This window comes from Megalobrama amblycephala, linkage group LG12, assembly GCF_018812025.1.
Source record: "Megalobrama amblycephala isolate DHTTF-2021 linkage group LG12, ASM1881202v1, whole genome shotgun sequence".
NCBI lineage: Eukaryota > Metazoa > Chordata > Actinopteri > Cypriniformes > Xenocyprididae > Megalobrama > Megalobrama amblycephala.
The window spans coordinates 6,109,885-6,135,559 of NC_063055.1; the positions used below are offsets into that span (position 1 = coordinate 6,109,885).

General features: G+C 35.9%; 1 protein-coding gene across 1 annotated transcript in view; it reads left to right on the plus strand.

Moving 5' to 3' along the window:
• srpk3 (SRSF protein kinase 3) overlaps positions 1 to 25,675 on the plus strand; it is a 33,475-nt gene that overhangs the window by 6,508 nt on the left and 1,292 nt on the right. Inside the window, exons 4-15 of the mRNA XM_048210426.1 lie at positions 641 to 749; positions 954 to 1,041; positions 1,124 to 1,211; positions 3,778 to 3,884; positions 6,523 to 6,688; positions 9,556 to 9,581; positions 14,788 to 14,986; positions 18,597 to 18,821; positions 21,390 to 21,487; positions 21,580 to 21,687; positions 22,790 to 22,859; positions 24,041 to 24,133. Coding sequence (XP_048066383.1) covers positions 641 to 749; positions 954 to 1,041; positions 1,124 to 1,211; positions 3,778 to 3,884; positions 6,523 to 6,688; positions 9,556 to 9,581; positions 14,788 to 14,986; positions 18,597 to 18,821; positions 21,390 to 21,487; positions 21,580 to 21,687; positions 22,790 to 22,859; positions 24,041 to 24,133 — 1,377 coding nt within the window. The remainder of the gene's footprint in view (positions 1 to 640; positions 750 to 953; positions 1,042 to 1,123; positions 1,212 to 3,777; positions 3,885 to 6,522; positions 6,689 to 9,555; positions 9,582 to 14,787; positions 14,987 to 18,596; positions 18,822 to 21,389; positions 21,488 to 21,579; positions 21,688 to 22,789; positions 22,860 to 24,040; positions 24,134 to 25,675) is intronic.

Sequence of the window (25,675 nt, forward strand, 5' to 3'; positions counted from 1 at the left end):
CTGATCACAGAGCCGTACAGCTCTGACAAGCTGCGCATAAAATAATCGCAGCCTTTGCCAAATCGAGTGCGATAAATCGCAATATATCGTACAGCCCTATATTATAGTTTTTAATCAATATTTTTGATTTAGCATTTATTTTTATATTTTCAGTTTTAATTTTAGTAAAAAAAAATGTCATTTTGTTTTTGTCATTTTTATTATTTTAAATATAATTATTTAAGTTTGATTTTATTTTTATTTCAGTTTTAGTTTTTATTTATTTCCAATCATTATTATTCATTTTCATTTAGTTGCCAAGGCCACATTTCAAATTTTCATTTTAAGTTTTTCATCTAATATTTAAGTTTTATTTCAGATTTATTACAGTTAACAAAAACAGTAGTTTAATTTTTAGTTTTAGTTATCAAAAATATCCCTGGTGCAAAACAGCCTCACTTTCTGAAACAAAAGACTTGGAACAGTAACAACTAATATTACAAAACAAATTGTTCCATTTATAATTTTTGAATGAATGAGCAACATTCAAAGCTTTTGAAAAAATAGACTCTTTATTATTTATTATTTAATTTAATATATTTAGTAATGACCGATAATGACTGGTTGAATGTATGTTACGGAACAATTTTTTTTTTTTCAGGAGGGTATTATCCAGTAAAAATTGGAGACTTGTTTAATGGCAGATATCACGTGGTCAGGAAACTGGGATGGGGTCATTTCTCCACAGTATGGCTGTGCTGGGATCTACAGTGAGTATTTTACATGCTGGGATCTAAGTGAATCCTAATCCCTGAGATTAAACTGCTGGAACTAGATGCGCAATCTCTAAATATTGAGATGTAAGCAGATGTCAGATTATGGATAGTCGGCCAGATAGTCATGTATGGATAGTCAGCCGCACATGCTGTTCGACTGTCTTTGTGAATTCAACAATATATGATATTTGTTTGTAGACGGAAACGGTTTGTGGCACTGAAAGTGGTTAAAAGTGCCCAGCACTACACTGAGACTGCACTGGATGAGATTAAACTACTGAAATGTGTAAGTCTGAGAACTGAATACATTAACCATTTTAATTTAAATTTTAAAAACAAAGATATATTCTGAAAGAGTTTTTCCTCAGGTGCGAGACAGTGACCCCACAGACACCAAACGAGAGAGGATAGTACAGCTCATCGATGACTTCAAAATCTCTGGTGTCAATGGTGTTCGTATCCTTTACTGCCTGTCACATGATCCTCATGATGTTGCATCTTTGTTGTCTGTAGAAGCCATATCTGAAGTCTTCTCTGTCATTTGAAGTCAACATAAAATCAATATTGACTCGATTAGGGCTGCACGATTTGGGGAAAATGTCATATTGCGATTATTGAGGTCAATATTGCGATTGCGATTTGCGATAGCGATATAATAAACAAATAGTATCATGAGTCATCTTGCTTGGTTCTCAGTGAAAATACACACACAGATTACTGATAATGCTGAAATGTGTATTTCTCAACTCAAACTAGCAACAACAGCAAACAAATGCACAGCGTTTTCAAATTAAAATGAAATGAAATATTATCTTTGTATTACTGCAAACTTGTTATAATCCCATTTAAGATATTTGTTTCTTTACTAATCTGTAGTGGTTCAACGGATCACAAAACTCACGGTTCGGATCACATCATGGTTATGACGTCATCAGACGTCGGATCAGATCATTTTTCAGATCAGCACAAAAAAAAAAAAAAAATTGGATAGGGGTAACTTAACTTTGCATTTATTACTTAGCCCACTTAAACTATTCTGATACCACAGCATAAACTACTAGCCTAAATAATACATTATTAAAGACAAGTGAACAGACTGTAAAAAGAACAAATACTGTACACCAATTACAACAAGCATAGATAAATACAACATAAAGTTACAAATAAAGTATAAGGTCTAACTGTAGTATTAATTTTCATGCACAGAAATGTAATTATTAAATGTAAAATGACACTGTTCATTGTATAAATTCAATATAGATTAATCTTTGTTAAAGCTGTGTTTTGTTGTTTGATTTACATGACAGACAACAGCAGGTATTTATAGGTTGCTGTCACTTTAAGAGTAAGACCCCATGCACGCACACATCAGATAGATACACGTCCGAATTCTCACCTCGTTCAATTAAGACATAACTGAATGTGTTCACATGAATACTTGCTGAGAGGGGTATTTTGACTGACATAATGCGTGTATGTGACCATCCAAGTGCATTGAGGACGCGAAAGAGAAATCAATTTGGAGTTCGCGAGCTATAACGCGCCTCTCTCTCTCTCTCTCTCTCTCTCTCTCTCTCTCTCTCTCTCTCTCTCTCTCTCTCTCTCTCTCTCTCTCTCTCTCTCTCTCTCTCTCTCTCTCTCTCTCTCTCTCTCTCTCTCTCTCTCTCTCTCTGTGCGCGCGCGAGCCTTGTATGTATGTGCGTCATGTGCGCACCGATAACAGCGCTGCGTGCGATACCGAATTAAATCCTCTTTTGCCTCTTCTAGCGCTGGAATCTATTTAATGTGTAAACTATCAAGACAAAACATGTTCAAATGATATCCTTTCACTCTATTGCGGTTAAACTTTCAATTGATCCGCAAATCACATGCGTCCCGAAACGTGGGCCCTGGTCCGTACGGATCAACCACTACTAATCTGGGTTTATAATCTTATAGCCAAAATATCGCCATATAACAGAGGTAGCGTTTTTTCTTGCCACCAGTTCAGTGACAGTTTGCTCCGCATCCATCTTTACCCGTTCTCTGCGCTGCACACTGGAAAAAGTCATGACATGACCGTGCGCGCCACACATGCCACTGCCTAAACTGAAACTGACTGGTCTTCTTTTTATTAGCGGTGTATAAAATGGACAAACAGCTCTCAGATAATGGGTTGTTGTGTCCACACACGTATTTATTTAATTTATTTATTAACTTATTATTATTATTATTATTATTTTATTTCATAAAATCGCAGCATTTTGCGTCATATAATCGCACAAGCTTGACATCGCGATTGCGATTGCGATATGATTAATCGTGCAGCTCTAGACTCGATTTACTTCTTAGTACATGCTCTTGTTCTTATTGTGCATGATTCATGATTCAAAACTTGTTTGTTTTCATAATCTTTCCTTGTTATATAATAATTATCTCCCTCTTGACTTTTTAGCCTATACAATTATATATTCTTCAAATTTGAATTTCCTAGGACTATCTCTTTTTTTTCTAGGGCCCTATAAAATCAATTTAATTTTTTTCCATAAAATCCATGTAATTTTTTCCACAATTCTGTGTTTTGTTTAATTTTTCTGTATTCTGTTTTAATGGGTTAATTAAATTTAAATCATCATAAAACATGTCTAATTAACAATTTAAACCCTTTAAAATATAATCAAATGAAAAATAACAATTCCTTTACAACAGAAAACTGTTTTTATTTTTTTCTTGTAAATGCTGCACATTATTTTAATTATAAATAATAATAATATATTTCTGTCATAATTTTTTTTTTTTTTTTTTTTTTTAGTTAAACGGACCATTTGTTTAGCTGGATTGTCGTGAAGACCTCTGAGGCTCTGTGTTGTATTTGACGATAGCTTTTTATCAAATGAAACACACACTTGAGTATCTGTAGCAAACAAAACTGTGCCGATTATTCACTCTGGGATGTGTAGAACATGCTAACTCCATATTTAAATAGCAGACTTCGTGTGGTTTAATAATCACAAACTCTGTCCTTGACTTCTTGACCTCTCAGATGTGTGTATGGTACTAGAGGTGCTCGGTCACCAGCTGTTGAAATGGATCATCAAATCGAACTACATGGGTCTGCCTCTGATCTGTGTGAAGAGCATTCTTCGACAGGTGGGTCCGTTTTTCATTCATAAAGATGTTAAAAATGTACAGTCAAATTGCAACAACCGTTTCTCAGACTTGTTTTCACCAGCATGTGGTATACACATTGCAGCTCCTTTAAACCCCTGGGAATGATTCAGCCTATTGATACTAGCAAATAATCGGCATTCGATTCATTGTCAATAATAATTTAATCGATTATTGAAAATTATTGATGGTCAATTAAGCAAGGTCATCATTAGAGTGCGTAGTTGTGAGGTGCGTGCGTCTCATGCGCAAAACATGTGCAGTAGTCACATGAGGATAAATGAAGTGAGCTTGCTGTAGTTATGTATTCTAATTGTATTGTCTTCAAGCCATGCAAAGGATTAGGTATGCTAGCCATTTATTTCGAAACATAATTAACCAAGGGTCCAAAAAACCCTCTAAACATGTGATTTTACTAAACATAAGAACTACTTGTGTAAGCGCCACAATAAAAGTACATAGAATAAACAAGTAATAAGATCCTGGTTGATGAGTGATGATCTTCTAGTGCTGTTTCAGCTGTTCGCTCCTATTCTGTGGCACATTGTAAATCAAGACCTGTCAATCCAACGCTTGCTCCAGCTGTAAAATGGTGTCCAAATGGTTTCTACACATCGTCCCTACCCACTATACCCTCCCACCACACCCGAAATCCAGTTTCCATTGATTGAACTTTCAAAGGATGTTGGAAAACACTGCGTCATGATCGCGACAAAATATATGGATATTTTTCTCACAAAAACCCATTGCTTCGCTTCGGATTTAAAGGATTAGTCCACTTTTAAATACACTTTTCCTGATAAATTTACTCACCTCCATGTCATCCAAGATGTTCATGTCTTTCTTTCGTCAGTCGAAAAGAAATGAAGGTTTTTGAGGAAAACATTCCAGGATTTTTCTCCTTACAGTGGATTTCAATGGCTACCAACAGATTGAAGGTCAAAATTACAGTTTCAGTGCAGCTTCAAGGGCTTTAAACGATACTAGATGAGTAATAAGGGTCTTATCTAGCGAATCGATCTGTCATTTTCGAAAAAAATACAACCGTTTATGCTTTATAAACAAAATATCGCCTTGAACGTACTTTCCGCTTCCGCATTGTTCATAACGCTTACGCTGAATGTTCTACGCCTTCCCTATTCTACTTACGGAACGAACGCGGCGCCAGTTTCGTTTTTTTCCGTAACTTGAATAGGGAAGGCGTAGGATATTCAGCGTAAGCGTTATGAAGAATGCGGAAGCGGAAAAGTACGTTCAAGGCAATATTTTGTTTAAGGTTGTATGTTTTTCGAAAATGACCGATCGATTCGCTAGATAAGACCCTTATTACTCGTCTGGTATCGTTTAAAGTCCTTGAAGGTGCACTGAAACTGTAATTTTGACCTTCAACCTGTTGGTAGTCATTGAAATCCACTGTAAGGAGAATAATCCTGGAATGTTTTCCTCAAAAACCTTCATTTCTTTTCGACTGACGAAAGAAAGACATGAACGTCTTGGATGACATGGGGGTGAGTAAATTTATCAGGAAAAGTGTATTTAAAAGTGGACTAATCCTTTAAGAGGTTAAAGGGTTAGTTCACCCAGAAATGAAAATGATGTCATTAATGACTCTCCCTCATGTCGTTCCAAACCCGTAAGACCTCCGTTCATCTTCGGAACACAGTTTAAGATATTTTAGATTTAGTCCGAGAGCTTTCTGTCCCTCCATTGAAAATGTATGTACGGTATACTGTCCATGTCCAGAAAGGTAATAAAAACATCATCAAAGTAGTCCATGTGACATCAGTGGGTCAGTTAGAAGTTTTTGAAGCATCGAAGATACATTTTGGTCCAAAAATAACAAAAACTACGACTTTATTCAGCATTGTCTTCTCTTCCAGAATCCTTTCCATTGAATTGATTCCATTAAATTGATTCCATTGAATTGATTCCATTGAATCCTTTCATCTGTCAGCGTTGGTAATGCACTTTTACGTCATTGTTTTTGGCGATTAGGACATCCGCGACATGCACACTTACGCACCATTTAAAAAAATATAGCAATACCAAAATACAAACAATGTAGAATAGCTTGAATACAGCGTGCGTCTCCCTCAGACTGTAAACGAAGCTCGGGCACACCGGATAACACGTCAGCAGCGTCTTACATCAGCAGCGTCACTGCGGAGTCGTGAACCCGGATTGACAACAGACCTGGAAGAGAAGACAATGCTGAATAAAGTCGTAGTTTTTGTTATTTTTGGACCAAAATGTATTTTCGATGCTTCAAAAACTTCTAACTAACCCACTGATGTCACATGGACTACTTTGATGATGTTTTTATTAGCTTTCTGGACATGGACAGTCTACCGTATATACATTTACAATGGAGGGACAGAAAGCTCTCGGACTAAATCTAAAATATCTTAAACTGTGTTCTGAAGATGAACGGAGGTCTTACGGGTGTGGAACGACATGAGGGTGAGTCATTAATGACAGAATTTTCATTTTTGTGTGAACTAACCCTTTAAGGTTAACAATTAATAGATTAACTGATCGTTAATTTAAACAATGATCGATTATGGAAATTTATGTAAAATTGACATTCCTAATTCAGACACATCTTATTTCTCTCCTCCAGGTTCTCGAGGGCTTGGATTACTTGCACACGAAATGCAAGATCATCCATACAGACATAAAGCCTGAGAATATCCTGCTAGACGTGAATGAGGTGTATGTGAGACGGTTGGCGGCAGAGGCCACGATATGGCAGAAGGCTGGAGCTCCACCCCCCTCTGGCTCTTCTGGTACAGTTCTTTGTTTTCAAGTGTGACTCACATCAGGCTCACCTTAGTATCACGTGAGACTTGCGTTATGCTCCCTTCAGACTCATACAGTATATGACTCATTTAATGCTTGCATAATAAATACATTCCATATGATATAGACAGTATTTAAAGAACATTTTTAAATGAGGTTCTAGGGTTGTCACGGTACCAAAATTTCAGTAGTCGGTTAAAATGCAAGTAAAATTTCATGGTTCTTGATACCAGAGAAGAGCCTCCCTTAAAAATCACTAAGACTTCGAGCAGCACGATTAATCGTTAAAAGATCGCAATCTTGATTTAAGAGCGTTTGAAAGCAGCGTCTATCAGCGGGCACCAAATATAACCGGTACTATCAGTACTACAGAAATGCTGGTACCAGCAACTTTTTTTAATTTTAGTACCGACTGGTACCGGTAGTACTGGTACGTTTGATAACCCTATTATATTCATACAGTACAGTCCAAAAGTTTGGAACCACTAAGATTTTTAATGTTTGTAAAAGAAGTTTCATCTGCTCACCAAGGCTACATTTATTTAATTAAAAATACAGTAAAAAACAGTAATATTGTGAAATATTATTACAATTTAAAATAACTGTTTTCTATTTGAATATATTTCACAAAGTAATTTATTCCTGTGATGGCAAAGCTGAATTTTCAGCATCATTACTCCAGTCTTCAGTGTCACATGATCCTTCAGAAATCATTCTAATATGCTGATTTGCTGCTAAAGAAACATTTAATGTGTACAATTGTACAAAATATTTGTGTACAATATTTTTTTTCAGGATTATTTGATGAATAGAAAGTTCAAAAGAACAGTGTTTATCTGAAATCTAATCTTTTGTAACATTATAAATGTCTTTACTGCCACTTTTGATTGATTTAATGCATCCTTGCTGAATAAAAGTATTCAGTTCTTTAATTTCTTTTCAAAAAAATAAAAATAAAGATTCTTACTGACCCCAAACTTTTGAACGGTAGTGTATAATGCTACAGAAGCTTTGCATTTCAGATAAATGCGGTTCTTTTGAACTTTCTATTCATCAAGGAATCCTGAAAAAAAAAAGTACACAACTGTTTTCAACATTGAAAATAATCATAAATGTTTCTTGAGCAGCAAATCAGCATATTAGAATGATTTCTGAAGGATCATGTGACACTGAAGACTGGAGTAACGATGCTGAAAATTCAGCTTTGCATCACAGGAATAAATTACTTTGTGAAATATATTCAAATAGAAAACAGTTATTTTAAATTGTAATAATATTTCACAATATTACTGTTTTTTACTGTATTTTTAATTAAATAAATGTAGCCTTGGTGAGCAGACGAAACTTCTTTTAAAAACATTAAAAATCTTAGTGGTTCCAAACTTTTGGACTGTACTGTATAATGTGAAGAACAGTGTACAATACTGTAAACCAGGGATACTCAAAGTTCAGCCTATGGGCCACTGTAATCAAGCTGTCTACACTGTAAACACAGATTTCGTTTTGTCACACTACACTACTGACTTCCAGTATGAAGACAGTGTAAATGGCCTTGATCATTGTAATGCAGTGTGTTTTGTTGCTTGCAGTGTAGATGGGGTGTAAAACATGCATTCAAAATTAAATTGTTTGGTTGAAATGTAATAAATTGTTTGTTTTTAGTTGTTTTTTTGTGACCAGACTTTTCCCTCACCAGTTTTTCCTTCATCTTGTTGTGTTTTTTTTAATTATTAGTTTTGATTTCGTAATTTTTAATAAAAACGTCATAACTTGATCTTGTGAAAATGACAGACTTCTCTCTGGTGATGTATGGCAGACTTCTCCAGTCATTTAGTCTGCATAAAAATTCTAATCGAATGCAAGCTTCCACTGAAATTTGTATACATTTCTGAGTTCAGCGGCCACGTCTAATGCAACCCAACACACCAAGTCCCTACGCTGTTGTTTTTTTTGTTTTTCGGTAATCCATTTCACTAGGATGTATGTCAAAATACACAATTTATTACGACTTTAATGTATTTATGCATAAATAAGATTTACTTTTTTTTTCATTCATTGTCATTGGACATTGTTCTGAAAAATGCCTTTCAAAGACTGACCAGCATTTATTACTGTTTTGATTAAAAATATGAGGCTGGTGTTAACCCATAGCTGTGGTTTATACTTCAAATGAAAATCAAGTATTGCCTGGTTATTTATTCACTGACCCCTGGTCATCCTGCATTTTCTGAAAGTGCCTCTTGAGCGAAATGCAATTTGAGTATCCCTGGCATAAACTGTAACAACACAATGTGCTTGTCTGCCAATGATCTCGACCTAATGATTAGTTGACAATCAATGATCAGTTTTACTTCAATTTTTCAAATTTAAAACTTCCAGATAATGAAGTTTGTCAATTTCATTACTGAATGTATCGATTAGTTGTTGCAGCCTTACTATAGCAGTGACGGACAATCCTTTTTGCACAGATTTGCCTTCCTGTGGATGTTAGCTCAAGCACACAGTTCTTTTCTCCTCAACAGTTGAGTCCAGGTCATAGATTAGGGGTTAATTTCCAAATGATTTTTACAAAGTTGCAAAGGTAAGACAGTAAGTAAGAAAGTCATTTGGGTGTGTTTTTAACTTTGAATCAACTAGAAATGTGGCAGTTAAATTGATCTGCATGCTGGTCGTCATTTCTCCTCTGCTTCCGTGGTGAATATGCCAATCATTTCTCATTTCTTCTCTGTCGTCTGTTTGGTTTCTAACTGGTGTCCTATCTTTTCTTTCTCTGTTTTCTTTTTATTTTGAATTATTATAATTATCATTGTGGTTTTCTGTCCCTTCCCTCTTTCCTCTTCTGTTCTGACGGCAGTTAGCACGGCCCCAAGGGAAAAACAGGTACGTTCAGAGTTGTGCCTGCTGAAATACAGAGAGGATGTAGTTTGTCCTGGTGAAAATGACACATGACTGTTATAATCTGCCTGCTGTAACCCTAACCCACCCCTGCCTCTGTAGATACACGGGCATGAACCACTGGGAAAGGGGCAAATCTCCATGGCCGGGGTCAGATCCACTGATCTGGGGAAAGAGAATGCAAGCTATGCTCATAAAATGCTTTCGTTTTGGCCGATAACTGATTTTATAAACATGTAAACACATAGGGTCTATGTTTAAATGCTGCTTGCTTAGAGAAAACATTTCTTTTGTGTTCACCCAGTCAGTGGATTTGGTCTTGATGCTCTGTGCCGCCCCACAGATGTGTTGATTTCGCACCGTTAACTCCTCACTAACATTATTAGACCTTTCAGAGGTGTTTGCATGCTGGAACATTAAACCAGCTAGCTATGTTCCTTCATCTGATCATTCTGCATTTCGATTCATTTTCTTCTTTCATTCTTTAGAAGAAAAGTTAAAAGCGACTATTTTAAAAGTGAGAAAAGAGCAGTGCTGTAAGCTGTTCTCAGACAGGAGCATTATCTTTTCTCACATTATGACAGTCAGACAGAGATCCGGTGCGTTCCCGCTCCCTGTATCCTGCTTTTCTTATTTCAGCCACCACCTCTGCATGGCTGAGAGTGATTTCACGAATTACTGTCATATTTCCTCTCCTCTGAATATAAATGAGATGAATGGCAAAAAGCAAGACTGTCTCTGCAACTGAGGAGGAATGTAATGTTGAAAAGAAAAAGATATTTCAAAATTATCCGCTTGGAAGGGTGTTATATCAGGGCTGCCAACTTTTGAGTTCAGCTAGGAGTGAGAATTTGGGGGGGGGACGATTCGATTCATGAGCTTGTGATTGAATATTGATTCGTTTGGGTATATACATGGATATATAGTGCATGTTAAAATTTTCACAAGGAAAAAAAAAATTTTCTCAACTGAACTGTCAACTGGTAAGTTACATAATTATTAAAAATTAATTAACAACTGATTTGTATACAAATGCATTTAAAGGGATAGTTCACTCAAAAATGTTGTAATTTACAAATTTTATGTAACAAATTCTGTTATCATTTACTCACCCTCAAGTTGTTCCAAACTATCCCTTTAAGGACGTTTTTATAATAATAAAGTTATAATAATAACTTTTAGTGGTATTAGAGTATAAATAAAATTAAAGGTGCAGTAAGCAATTTCTGAGAAACGCTGTTGAAAGTGGATCGGACAGAGCACCAAAACACACTCGAACCAATCAGCAGTAAGGGGCGTATGCACTCATTAGGGGGGAGGTGCCTGTGTTGCATAGCATCTTTGTGAATTTGGAGGCGGAGCTATCAAGATAGAGGTGTGATCATTTTGGGTAGGGGCGTGTTTGTTTTGGTGATTTCAAATATCAACAGCGTTTCTCTGAATTCGCTTACTGCACCTTTAATATGTAATATAGTGTTTTTTTTGCTCCTCTCTGGAGCACATTTTTCTCACTAACAATAGTTTATGGACATTGAATGGTTTTTCTGAGGTAAACTTTACGTGAAATATTATTTACAAGCTGTTTTAGTCGCTGTTGGAACTCTGAGTGATTACATGATACATGATGATTTCAATAAGTTGTACTGGTTCATTCAGCATACCTTCTGATGTTCATTCATGTTTTTGTACTTTAACTAGTAACGAGCAAGAGATGATCGGTCCACGGTTCACTTGAACAGAGGCTACAGCAATATGTTATGCCATAACAGTATACAAAATTGTACAGAATTGGAAAGCTGAGACTTTGTTTCAAAAGTAACCTGCTATGTCTTGTCTGTTTGCTCCGCGATGATTTTTCACTGCGTGAGAATATGGATGTGTGGCGTGAGAGCGTGAGAACAGTGTCAATTGCATGAATCTCACACTGAATGCATGAGTCTCACACTGAATGTGTGAGAGTTGGCAGCCCTGGTTATATTTTTGGAAGAGACCGACCTGTATTGAATTTTTAGGAACGACATGGATATTGAGTTTTATGTTGTGCCCGATATGCCAAATTGGCTTTTAATTATTTTATTTATTGTTTAATAATAATTTTTATAATAATAATAATAATATTCAATGATATGATAATGTACATGTAATGTAAAACAAGAAATAAAAAAGTAATAATAAAATTAATTATTATGCTTTTTTATCTTTTTGTTTTGGTCTGTTTTAAATGTTAGGCTACAGATTTTGTACTTGGATGAATTGCTGTTACTTTAAACAGTTAAAAAGAGTAATTATCCAAACAGTAATTTTTTTCTTATGTCTCAACTCAATGTATTATTATTATTATTATTATTATTATTATTAATATTCATAATGGTATGATAGAATTATGATAAAACAAGGAAAGGAAATAATAATTATTGTTTTGGCCTTTTCTAATGGTTAGGCTGCAGATTTTCATAATGGAATGAATGGCTGCCTGTTTCCTAAAAAAAAATTAAAAAGAGTAATTTATAGAAATTATTCATCCAGGACTTTTTCTGCACGTCTCAATGTGTTTTAGGTCGGCTAAACTGCATTTCATTTTCTTTATGGCATATTTTAATTTAATTAGTCCTTGTGATTCCTTCTGTGCATCACCACCTTCCTTTTTAATCATTTCACCTGTAAATGTTTTGAGATGTAACAATGGCTAATTGATATAATAATTGATTTAAAAGGTTTATAACTTTTGAATGATTTTATCCTCTGTTTTCTTCAGACAGACATATCCATATTGCATATTGCATGCACCTCTCTGACCCCTTAAGACTACATTGACCCAATTTTATTTGATATACAGTAACCAGAGCGTAAGGTCTGAAATACAGTCGAGTACTTCTGATAAATATATATCTGCACCTACAGCAGGAAGTGTGATTTATAAGTAGCAGCAGTAGTTTTACAGACAGCGCCAGACACTGAGGTTCATCAGGTCAGTTCAGACTGGGCTTAGTAGAGCGGACGTGTCACGGCTCAACCAGACAACAGACATGGCAACAGTGCTGCCATCCCAAAATAGTCCCATAGCTGGAAATGGTGCAGGCGTGTCAGATATCCCCCTTGGTAGAATGCACTTTTGCTGCGTCAGTGTAAGCTTAGAGTGCATGCAAAAGTGAGTGAACCCTTGACATCATGTTATTAAAATTATGATTAATGTAGAGGGTTTGGCTTCTGTAACTAAATAAAATAACCCTTCTGCATTTCATTGCTGGCACCTGTGCCTACGGTTGGCAAATCATGAAGCAAATTATTTCAAGAACAATCCGCCTGGAGTAACTTGAGGTTAAAGGGATAGGTCACCCACCCAGGGGATTAATAAAGGCCTTCTGAAGCAAAGCGATAGGTTTTTGTGAGGAAAAATATCCATATTTAAAACTTTATAAACTATAATAACAAGCTTCCGGTAACAGCCATACTTGAGTCTAGTTCTGGCGGTAGAGTGAACTCTGACCCGACGCATGACTTATTGACGAACACGAAAGCGCAGAGGATAGAGCAAAACAAAACACCGGTCTTGAATTAGAAGTCGAAAAAGAGGATTTTTAAAGAGAAATGTTGGAGCTTGAGATTGTCGCCCAGCCCTATTTGTTAGAACAATGAGAGGCATCTACTCTCGCCTAAGCTTGCGCTACGCCTACATCCTACTGTACGTCATGCGCCGGAAATTCGACTCTCTCGTAAACGTGCGGACTGATCTTACCGGAATCTAGTGATTTCAGATTATAAAGTTATGGATATTTTTTCTGCAAAAACACATTGTTTCACTTCAGAAGGCCTTTATTAAAGGATTAGTTCACTTTCAAATAAAAATTTCCTGATAATTTACTCACCCCCATGTCATCCAAGATGTCCATGTCCTTCTTTCTTCAGTTGAAAAGAAATTAAGGTTTTTGATGAAAACATTCCAGGATTTTTCTCCTTATAGTGGACTTCAGTTGGCCTCAAATGGTTTAAGGTCAAAATTACAGCTTTAGTGCAGCTTCAAAGGGCTTTAAACAATACCAGACGAGGAATAAGGGTCTTATCTAGCGAAACAATCTGTCATTTTCAAAAAAAAAATTCTAATTATATATGTTTTAACCATAGATGCTTGTCTTGAACTAGCTCTCTTCTTCTTCTCTATTAGAATTCTGGCAGTTTAGATGCTGCTAAGTGTATTACTGCCCTCCTCAGGTCAAAGTTTTAACTAAATTGTTATATACAATATACTAGTGCAAGTATATAACAGTTAGTTCAAACTTTGAACTGTGGAGGGCAGTAACACACTTAGCAGCGTCTACACTACCAGAAATCTAATAGAGAAGAAGAAGAAGAAGAAGAAGAAGAAGAGAGCTAGTTCGAGATGAGTGTCTGTGGTTAAAACGTTTATAATTTTTTATTTTTTATTTTTTTAGAAAATGACTGATCATTTCGCTAGATAAGACACTTATTCCTCGTCTGGTATCGTTTAAAGCCCTTTGAAGCAGCACTGAAACTGTAATTTTGACCTTCACCATTTGTGGCCACTATAAGGAGAAAAATCCTGGAATGTTTTCATAAAAAACCTTTTTTTCGACTGAAGAAAGAAGGACATGAACATCTTAGATGACATGGGGTTGAGTAAATTATCAGGAAATTTTTATCTGAAAGTGAACTAATCCTTTAACCCCCTGGAGCCGTATGACTTACTTTTTATGATAGATGGATGCACTTTTTTGGGCTTCAAAAAAGAAAAAAAATAGTACCATTCACTGGCATTATAAACCTAGGAAGAGCCTGTATATTTTTTTTAATATAACTCCAGTTGTGTTTTGCTGAAAGAAGAAAGTCATATACACCTAGGATGGCTTGAGGTTGAGTAAATTATGGGATCATTTTCATTTTTGGGTGACCTATACCTTTAAGTGTTTAGGTAAAGAACACAATTTTGAACATTTTTTGTTGAGTTTGAACCAGCAACCTTCTGGTTACCAGCCCTTAACCACTATGACGCATCCTTTTCATATGAGAACATATTAACCAAAATAAGTGAGTGAGATTAGTTTGTTCTTTCAAACATAACAATCATAATTGCACAGGTTGATCAGCTAACATCTCATGCTTGTTTTAGAAGGTATTTTTGAATTTAGTTTGGTGTTTTACGCTGTTTTTTGTATTTTTGCTTGTCTGTGTCTAGACGGCTAAATTATCAAAGAATAAGAAGAAGAAGTTGAAGAGGAGAGCCAAACGGCAGCAGCGTCTGCTAGACGAGAGGCTTTTAGACCTGCAGAGGATGGAGGAGCTGGACGGGGTTTTGCCACAGGATGGTTCTGGAAACACACGAGCGCTCTGGAGGCTCAGCGAGGATGGAGAGGATGATGACAGACACGCACAAAGTGAGATACATTTATATCTGTTTTTAGCATGAACAAGTGGAGAATTTAACTATAGTGATGTTCGCTCTGCGAATGAGTTATTCTTTTGAATCATTGTTTTAATGATTCTTTTGAACTAATTTGCAAAAAGTGTTTATTCACTTGATTGATGTAGGGCTTTGTAAGTTGAGGAACAAAATGAGATGTAAAATACCTTGTGGGGACTTCTGTGAGCGATTGAAAGATTATGAAAAAGTTTGATGTGCAGTAAACAGCAACAAGATTAATGTGTAAAATCAATTCAGTTTATTTTTGACTATATTTCAAGCCAGAAAATAATGAGACATCCATTATGCACGTCTCCTGTTGTTCCTGGGTAAAAAAAACATCACTCCAACATCTCAAAGCAAACAACAAATCTTTTACTCAAGTGACAAGATGTGTTTTCATTTCTGTAAACAGTATTATCCAGCATTAATGGCCATCAAATGGAAATCTAATTAATGCACTGACTTAATAAACCATTTGCTAATGCAAGATGACATCTAGAACATCAAGATGAATTTTAAAGTGAATGGAGCTTTGACGCAGCTTCTCCTTTTTTACATAAATATTTCCTCAGATTGTTTATTTTCAGTTATATATCAATCTGAAAAATAGGACTTCTGAAAAAAATGTTGGATAAATCAAAATTTACTGCTTTGGTGCTTGTTCAGAAAATTTAGTTGAATTCAGTTACTTTCCATGACCATTTAGTTAGGAAATTTTAGTCAATTTTAGTGATTTTCTCAGTGTTACGTCCCCATTTAAGTCCAGGGATGGAGGAACATTGAACAGAATAAAAATGGTGTGATCTGTGGAGGCAGCGAGGTTCATTTCCCAACCCCAGTGCTTTTACAAAGACCAAAAATAAAATATTAATTAGAGACGTTTTTGGTTGATATAATCTCTAGATCTCAATAAAATAATTTTTCAAATTCTCATCCAGTAGTCACCACTTACTGGAAAATTCATGGAATTTGTTCTTGTTGCCTAGCAACTGTGACACATGTTGTTGACGAGCGACAGTAATGTTTGTACTGAACTTTTTTGAAAGTTAAGTCAACTGTCTGGAAACAAAACAGGATTCGAAACCTATGTCCATTTATGTACATAATAATGAGTATAATCTATCTACACTATATTGCCAAAAGTTTTGGGATGCCTGCCTTTACGTGCACATGAACTTTAATGACATCCCATTCTTAATCCGTAGGGTTTAATATGGAGTTAGCCCACCCTTTTCAGCTATAACAGGAGTGTGTTTATGGGAATTTTTTTTTTTTGACATGAAAATACCACCATATTGTGATGTTTTTTTGGGGGGGGTTTTTTTTGCATTTTTTTGTGTGCATTTTTTTTTTCATTTTTTTTTTTCATTTTTTTTCATTTTTTACAACAGACAAAAGTATGAAAACATACCAATCCAGTTATAATGGATCATTTGGTGATTGGGATTTCTAGATGAAGTAAAAATGTTCTGCCACACTCTTTCCCAATCCATAATACCTTCCCCTTGTTCACAGTCTCTTTCCATGTATGCTGTATAGCTAAATGACTTGCTGTAGCCTCTAAGGCCTTCCTGTACATCCATGAAGTGAAGTTACTAGAAGAGGACAAATCAAACCAAGCGATGATCGGATGTTTGGGAAGCGTTTCCCCCCAGGGCACCCCATAGGCCTTCATGGCCGACCTTAAGCGCAAATATAAAAACAGAGAAGAGGGTTCTGTTCCATACCGCTCACACAGTTCTTGAAAGCTTAACATGCATTTAGGACCTGAAATATCTTTCAGTGTATAAATGCCCTTTTGCATCCAGTCTCTGGAGAAAAATGGTGCACCACCTGAACAAATTTTATTATACCAAATGGGAGTGTAGGTATGCCAATTATTTGAATATTTAATACATTTTTCCATCAGTTTAAAATTGACTATCGTATTGGCGATGATTGGACCGAAAGCTTGCATACATTGATTGTTATTTAGCCCAGAGAACAGTATATCTTGTAACCTATGTTTATGGGAATTTTTGACCATTCTTCTAGAAGCGCATTTGTGAGGTCAGGCAGTGATGTTGGACGAGAAGGCCTGGCTCACAGTCTCCACTCTAATTCATCCCAAAGGTGTTCTATGGGGTTGTGGTCAGGACTCTGTGCAGGCCAGTCATGTTGGAACAGGAAGAGGCCATCCCCAAACTGTTCCCACAAAGTTGGGAGCATGAAATTGTCCAAAATGTCTCGGTATGCTGAAGCATTAAGAGTTCCTTTCACTGGAACTAAGGGACCAAGCCCAACCCCTGAAAAACAACCTCACACCATAATCCCCCTCCACCAAACTTTACACTTGGCACAATGCAGTCAGGCAAGTACCGTTCTCCTGGCAATCACCAAACCCAGACTCGTCCATCGGATTGCCAGACAGAGAAGCGTGATTGGTCACTCCAGAGAACATGTTTCCACTGCTCTAGAGTCCAGTGGCGATGTGCTTTACACCACTGCATCCGACGCTTTGCATTGCACTTGGTGATGTATGGCTTGGATGCAGCTGCTCAGCCGTGGAAACCCATTCCATGAACCTCTCTACACACTGTTCTTGAGCTAATCTGAAGGCCACACGAAGTTTGGAGGTCTGTAGCTATTGACTCTGCAGAAAGTTGGCTGAGTTGATGTTGTTCCCAATTGCTTTCACTTTGTTATGATACCACTAACAGTTGACCGTGGAGTATTTAGTAGTGAGGAAATTTCACAAATGGACTTATTGCACAGATGGCAACCTATCACGGTACCATGCTTGAATTCACTGAGCTCCTAAGAGCGACCCATTCTTTCACAAATGTTTGTAGAAGCAGTCTGCATGCCTAGGTGCTTGATTTTATACACCTGTGGCCATGGAAGTGATTGGAACACCTGAATTCAATGATTTGGAGGGGTGTCCCAATACTTTTGGCAATATAGTGTATTAATTTACGTGTTGGTAAGATGTGTCAACATTTCAATTGTTTCTATTGTTAGATATTAGAATAAGTTAAAACCCAACAATACTTGCATTTAAAAGTAATCAGCATTTTCTCTCTCAAAAAACTCCAGTCATCACTGCCGCCCAAAGAATTTTGGGATAGGCTGCGGCTGCGAAGGATTCACTCTTTCTATCCTTCGCACTGAGGAAATGAATGACGCATTTGTGGGCCATATTCGAAGTAGACTTCGAATTGGGACAGTCTTTGTTGCGCTGATTTAATGCATTCGACCTTTGAAGGATGCAGCCTCTGAACTGGGACACAGCCTAGGTCTGAAGCATATAAAAATCAGAGTCTGTGCCAGTCATACACTGCGCGATTTTTAGTGAAATCTGTCGACTACAACAACTACTATGTATTGCATCCTTTAGGCTTATGGCTATATCTGCTACACAAAAAAACCAAATACAAAACAGCTTGATCTAAATCCAGAGGATCATTTATATCATGATTGTATTATCGCCTAACCCTAAAACTGCTCTGTTAAAGCATTAGGACTTTATAGACATAACAGCATGCTTTGAAATGTGTATTGTAAAAAGTGTTAACCCATTTCCCTCTTAATTTTTGTCACAGTGAATGGTAACGGGCACTCCTTCTTAAGAGATCCGACTAAACACAGTCCTGATTCGGGCTCATCGTGGCTGGAGGAGGGCTGTAACGGCTTTGGGCCCCTGCGCTTCTCCAGCCCTGGATCGGGCCTGTCCGGCATGTCTGGCTCCATCCTGTCAGCTACCTCTGAGTCGGCTCTGTCCACACTGTCCGGATACTCCACTGAGCGCTCGCTGCTCTCTCCCAACTGTACGTACTCTGCTTTGAGCTGATGGAAAACTACCAATAAAGTGCAACAGTTCATTTTCTCCATAGGGAAATTGATTTTAAGCGATAACTTTTTTTAAACGATAACTCATAACTTAAACCTTTAAAGGGATAGTTCACCCAAAAATGAAATCATCATTTACTGTCATCATTTACTCCCCCTCAAGTTTTTCCAAACCTGTATAAATGTCTTTGTTCTGCTGAACACAAAGGAAGATATTTAGAAGAATGTTTGTAACCAAGCAGATCTCACCCCCATTGACTACCATAGTATTTTTTCCCTTCTATGGGGAAGTTCTTCTTGTTGTAACAGCTGTGGTCTGTATGTTAATGAAGTTAAGACACCCCATTGACTGAGATGGTTCTCAGAGTCCCTCACCCGCTCCCATTCTACAATTGATGACCATTTGCTCAGCATGTGATATCCTAAGTGTTGCAGAAATAACAAAACTGTTGACTTTGTTCTTCTCTATGATAATTAAGCCATTTTGAGGAATGAGCTTATTATTGAAATGGAATCTGGGTCGAGGCAGTCTGTAATTTCTTACAAAGACGTCAGCCCACATTATTTCAACTTATTTTTAAAATAATCATGTTTAACAGTGGAATGTGTGGGGGAAAACTACATTACCCATGATGCTGTACAGAAAATTCCACCAATCAGAGCTCCGCCCATTCCCATGAAGCATTGCAAATGATGTAATGGAGTCAGTCATGCTATGCTGCTGCTATATTAGGGGTGTAACGGTACATGTATTCGTCCCGAACCATACAGTACGGACGTCACGATTCGGTTCATGCAGTTACACGAAGAATACAGTCATGCTGCTTTCACATGCTCTGGGAATTATCATAAATACTAGTTTCCTAGGTAAAAATTGCACATGAACGCCCTCCCATTTCAAAACTTGAATGCGATGACCTCGTAATCACGACTTCAGCAGTGGGAATTATCAAATGTCTGATAGCTTGTGAAGGCAGCATTAATCACAGGCAATACACGCTCCAAACCAGAAGGGGGCGCACATGGTAATACAATGCTGTTTGCTAACCGCCACAAAAGGAAAAAGAACAGAAGAAGAACAGCACATACACGAATGACCTCTTTAAAAAAAAGTCCTCTAGGTAGTGCGTACTCGTCGAATGCATCTTTCTGTGCTCACGGACAAAAGAGAATACTTTGAAAGGCTCGCGCTCTCAATGGAAAATTAAGTATGGGAGGGTTAGGCTTAAGCTTTTACCCCGGTTTCACAGACAAGGCTTAAGCTAGTCCTAGACTAAAATGCATGTTTGAGCTGTTTTAACTGAAAGCAACTTGCACTGACATATCTTAAAATATGTCCCTGCCATTGTTTTTTCTCAAAATGCACACAAGTTATGTTTTTTTTTCTAGTGTACGCTTATAAATGCTACTTAAATATCCTAATTGAACTAAGGCCTAATCCTGGCTTAGGCTAAGCCCTGTCTGTGAAACCGGGCCATTTAAACATAATGTTTAAATGTAGTTTAAGTTGTGCAAATATGTGTGTGTGTGTGTGTGTGTATATATATAATATATATATATATATATATATATATATATATATAATATTGTATATAATAATATATATAATATTGTATATAATAATATATATATATATTGTACCTTTGTATTTTTGTCTGATTTTCAAATACATCTTTGCTTCAAATCAAAGTTTTTAATGTTATGATTCACCTCGTTTGGTTTGGTTCATAGCTTATAGCGCTTTAATGAAGACTTTTTTTAAATGTCTAGATTTTAAATCTTTTTTTAAATCAATCACTTCTGTAAGTATTCTTTTCCTATTCATTTTTCAAGTCATTCATTTCAAAGTCTTCATTTAAGAGTTATAAGCCATGAACCAAACCCACCAGACGAGGTGAAAATCACAGCAATTGCAAACTGCGATTTGAAGCAAAAATCAGGCAAAAGATGCAACACTTGGCTTTAATGAGGGAAAGAACTACAATCCCATTAAGCATTGCAAATATATAAAACAGTTGATTTAAAGAGGTTGATTATGTACATAGAAACAATATATTTGGTTTATTCCAAAATATGCATATTATGTATACAAATATTTAAGTAGTTTAAGAGCATAGGTAGACTGACTACATTAGCAGTACGTCATGGGAGTGGGCGGGTGCTAAACAGTTCTTTTGGTGCTATTTGCTTGTTTACATTCTCTGATTGGTGGAGATTTTTATTTGCAAACTTTTGTATAGTGTATTTTTTCATCAGGATTCCTTCTGTTGAACAGGATTATATTAAGTTAAAATAATGCGACTGAAGGCTTCAACAAAAGCATATACCATCGATTAACAACCTTGTAGCTCACAGTTAGTCTGTCTTTAAAGGCTTAAGTTATTGTTCAAAATCAAATCCTCTATGAAGAAAATTAATGAGATTTTTACTTCTGAAACCCAACTGTTGCACTTTAAAGGCCTTTCATCTTAAATTCAATGTTCTGTTTGGCTGTAATTATGTTGCTGGTTTCACATCAGTGCTAAAATGTCTGTTTTTTCCATCAGCATACGCTGCTGCTGATTTCTTAGTGAATCCTCTAGAACCTCAGAACGCAGATAAAATACACATCAAGATTGCAGACCTAGGCAATGCATGCTGGGTGGTGAGTACTGTGGGTTGATTACATTCAAAAAGTGGATCACGTCAGGTGCTGGTGATGTATGATGTTTGCTGATGTCCTCTCCTCCATATCAGCACAAGCACTTTACGGAGGACATCCAGACGCGTCAGTACCGAGCTCTGGAGGTGCTAATCGGAGCCGAATACGGACCCCCTGCTGACATATGGAGCACTGCGTGTATGGTACGAACTCATTCAATGCTAATCAGGGTTATTATTGTCAACTTAAACTAAAATGATAAAATAAACATTAACTGAAGCAATCCACCATCAAATTAACGTTAATGCGCATGTGCAGACCTAAGCGTGAGTCTCAGGTTTCTATGGGAACCGGAGCTTTTTACAGCAGCTTCAGTGACTTTATCAATCAGCGATTGTTTTTTTACTTAGAAGGCGGGCGTATTCCACTATATTGCGTGTTGCAGTTTCTTATTCATAAGTAATAGGAGTGAACGTCTTTCTATATATGGGTCATTGACGAATAAGGTTTTTAAAAGTGTAAAAAACATAATGCTGATAATTTTTAAATTGTATTAGCAATAAACTTTTTAAATATTACATTAATAAAGTTTTTAAAATATTACAACATTTTCCATGTTTTATAGCTGAATGACCTGATGTTTCGGGACATGCGCATGAACAAGTGAAAACATGAATTTTTCAAATAGTTAAAAGAGAGTTAGTTACTTTGCTTCATGACCATGTGGTCCTATGCAGGTGTTTAAATGATGTCACATCCTGTCACATGATATTGATCGCATGACTTGATCCAAAATGGTCCCTTTATATTGGTTACTTCGAATGACATCAATGTTAAAAAATTAATTTTTCCAGACATTCTTACTCATAACAAAGCAATGACTTCTACACATAATTTTAATAACATTTTGCACTATGTTGATAAATGATGTTATAAAATCATGCCAGAATAAAAAATATATACATGTATTACATTTTAAGATATTTTAATCACAAATGAAATGGCTGTGTTGGCCTTTGTACTGTTAAACCGAATGACCTTTTGACACTTCAAAATCTTTAAGATACCTTTATATGTAGCAAAATATAATTAAAACCTTTTGGAATCAATAAAAGAGATCTAGTCGTACTACCTTACATACTATGGATGTCATATCTTTGTTTTTTAATTACTATTAAGGCCTTTTAGACAAAAAAATGGCCTGTCACGTCATTGACCCATCTAAAGTATTGTCTTTGCAGACATATGATCATGCATGTCCAAGAAGGTCATGTGAGAGAGCAGTAATATTATGTGTCTCAACAGGCGTTTGAGTTGGCGACTGGAGACTACCTGTTTGAGCCTCACTCAGGAGAGGACTACACTCGAGATGAAGGTCAGTTGTCTTGGTGGTCTTCACAGTTTTTCTATTTTTTCAGTTTCAGATTTAACAAGTGTTATTGGCATGATAAAAACTTAAAATGTATTATTTTATACATTTATACATAAACTCAGTGACTGTTGGTCAGTAGTTTTCACCAGTTTTTGATGAGATGAGTAGTTAATTGCCTCTTAAAATAGTTGAATTATGCCTAGATTTATTTCTCATTTCAAATACTTTTTGCTTTGCATCAATCTCAGAGCTGTTTGTCTTGGTTCATGAATGTATACACCGCCATTCAATATGTACAAGATCAAATCATCAAAGAATCCTGACAAAAAATTGTACAATTGTAAAAAATAGTTTCCACAACAATATTAAGCAGCACAACAGTTTTCAACATTGATAATAATCAGAAATGTTTCTTGAGCAGCAAATCAGAATATGAATGATTTCTGAAGGATCATGTGACACTGTGTTGATGCTGAAAATTCAGCTTTGAATCACAGGAATAAATTACATTTTTAAAAACAGTTATTTTAAGTTGTAATAATATTTCACAATATTACTGTATATTTGATCAAATTAATGCAGCCTTGGTGAGCAGAAGAGACCTCTTACAAAAACTTATCGACCACAATGTGTAAATATATAGAGAGAGAGACATATATGTATAATTAATGTATATGTGTTATTTTAGTGTCATTGAGATACTATTTTATGTTTTCAATTTTTATTTTAATTATAGTTAAAGTTTTAGTTTAGTTTTTTACATTTTTATTTATTTTTTTTAAACGTCTGAGTATTTTTATTAATTTTGTTTTAGTGTTAGTTATTCTAATATATCAAGTTAAACTAAATGAAAATGAGAAATAAAATGAACATTGTGTTTGTTTTTTATTTTATTTCAAGTAAAGAAAATATTTTTTTATGATTTTAGTTTTAGTTAAATGTAATATCCTTAAAATATACAAATGTCTACATAAAAATATGATTTGTATAATCCCTATGGAGATTATAATAAATAATAATAAAAAAACACTAGAAATACAGAACTAGAATACAGAAGTCCACTTAAAAACTGGGCAGTGAATCAGAACCATACACTAATATGTTACGCATCCCTAATATACACACAATAGAGATATTAGTTTGCTCTTTATGTAAAAATGTTTGTGTGATTTATTGTTTTCCAGATCACATAGCTCACATCATTGAGCTGTTGGGTTCCATTCCTCCACACTTCGCCCTCTCGGGCAGATACTCCAGAGAATACTTCAACCGCAGAGGTGACAAACACTGTTCTTATGAATGTCCTTCAGAAACTGCAAATCACTCTGAACACACAAGAGAATATCAGGGTGAATCTGAAGAAAAACATGGCCAAGTCACATTTCCTCAGGGCTGAACAACATCATTTCTTCATGCAAACTTCTTTTTCTTTTGATTTCTGAAGTTTGCATGAAGAAATGATGTTGTTTAAACCTGAGGCTATAGACAAACCACAGAACATCATGATGCGCTGCTTCATTAGCTCAGTGTTTATTCTGAAAGGTTTTCCACAGACATGTGATGAACGGTCAGGATATTATTAGCTCAGGACATCCATGCTGAAGATCAGCCTGTTAGCAAAGTTCTCTCCGCTTGCTTACTAAACCACAGAGAAATGTGAACGAGAGCCTCTCGTGTTTCAGAACTCCAGCAACAGAACATGACTGATGTAGTAATAACTGTTAGAGCAGTAATAATGTAATCATTCCGTCTCCACTGCCATAGAAGGAAAACCCCCACCTGATCATCGGCGTCTCTCACTAGACCTCAGATAAAAATGCCTCAAAATGCGTCAGTGACAAGATGTTTGAATTGTTGTGGTCCATCAATTATTTGGATTCATCCCAGTGACTTTTGATTCTTTCTAGCAGAACGACTCTTGATTTGTTCACTGATTCATTCAGTGACTCTTTCTGCAACCAGTTGGTATTAGTGAATCATTTACTCTGCTGTAGACATCTGAAGGAATCTGGTGAGTCAATCACCTTTTGAAAGTAACTTGATGCTTCAAATAAAGATTGTATCAATTACATCGTTACACCAGTAGGTGGCGTCAAGTTACTGTTAAAAAATGTATTTGTCATCGAATCATTCATTCAAGAGATTTGTTCAAAAACACTGATTCATCCAGTAATGAAACAAGTGAAGTCTTTATGAATGAGTCATTGAATCATTCATTAAAACCTTTTTTTTTTTATTATTATTATTTCAAATTAGAGATTTTTTAACAGACTGCAGTAATTAACATTTTAGTAAATTAACATCTAGTAAATTACATTATTTTGTTTAGTTTGGCCATCATTTATTTAGATTCATCCCAGTGGTTTTTCTTTTTAGCAGAAAGACTCATTCTGATTCATTCAGTGACTCTTTCTGCAACCAGTTGGTATTAGTGAATCATTGACTCACCAGATTCCTTCAGATGTCTACAATAGAGTAAATCGCCTTTTGAAAGTAACTTGATGCCTCAAATAAAGATTGTATCAATTACATCGTTACACCAGTAGGTGGCGTCAAGTTACTGTTAAAAAATGTATTTGTCATCGAATCATTCATTCAGGAGATTTGTTCAAAAACACTGATTCATCCAGTAATGAAACAAGTGAAGTCTTTATGAATGAGTCATTGAATCATTCATTAAAACCTTTTTTTTTTTTTCTTTAATTATTACAAATGAGAGATTTTTTAATAGACTGCAGTAATTAACATTTTAGTAAATTAACATCTAGTAAATTACATTATTTTGTTTAGTTTGGCCATCATTTATTTGGATTCATCCC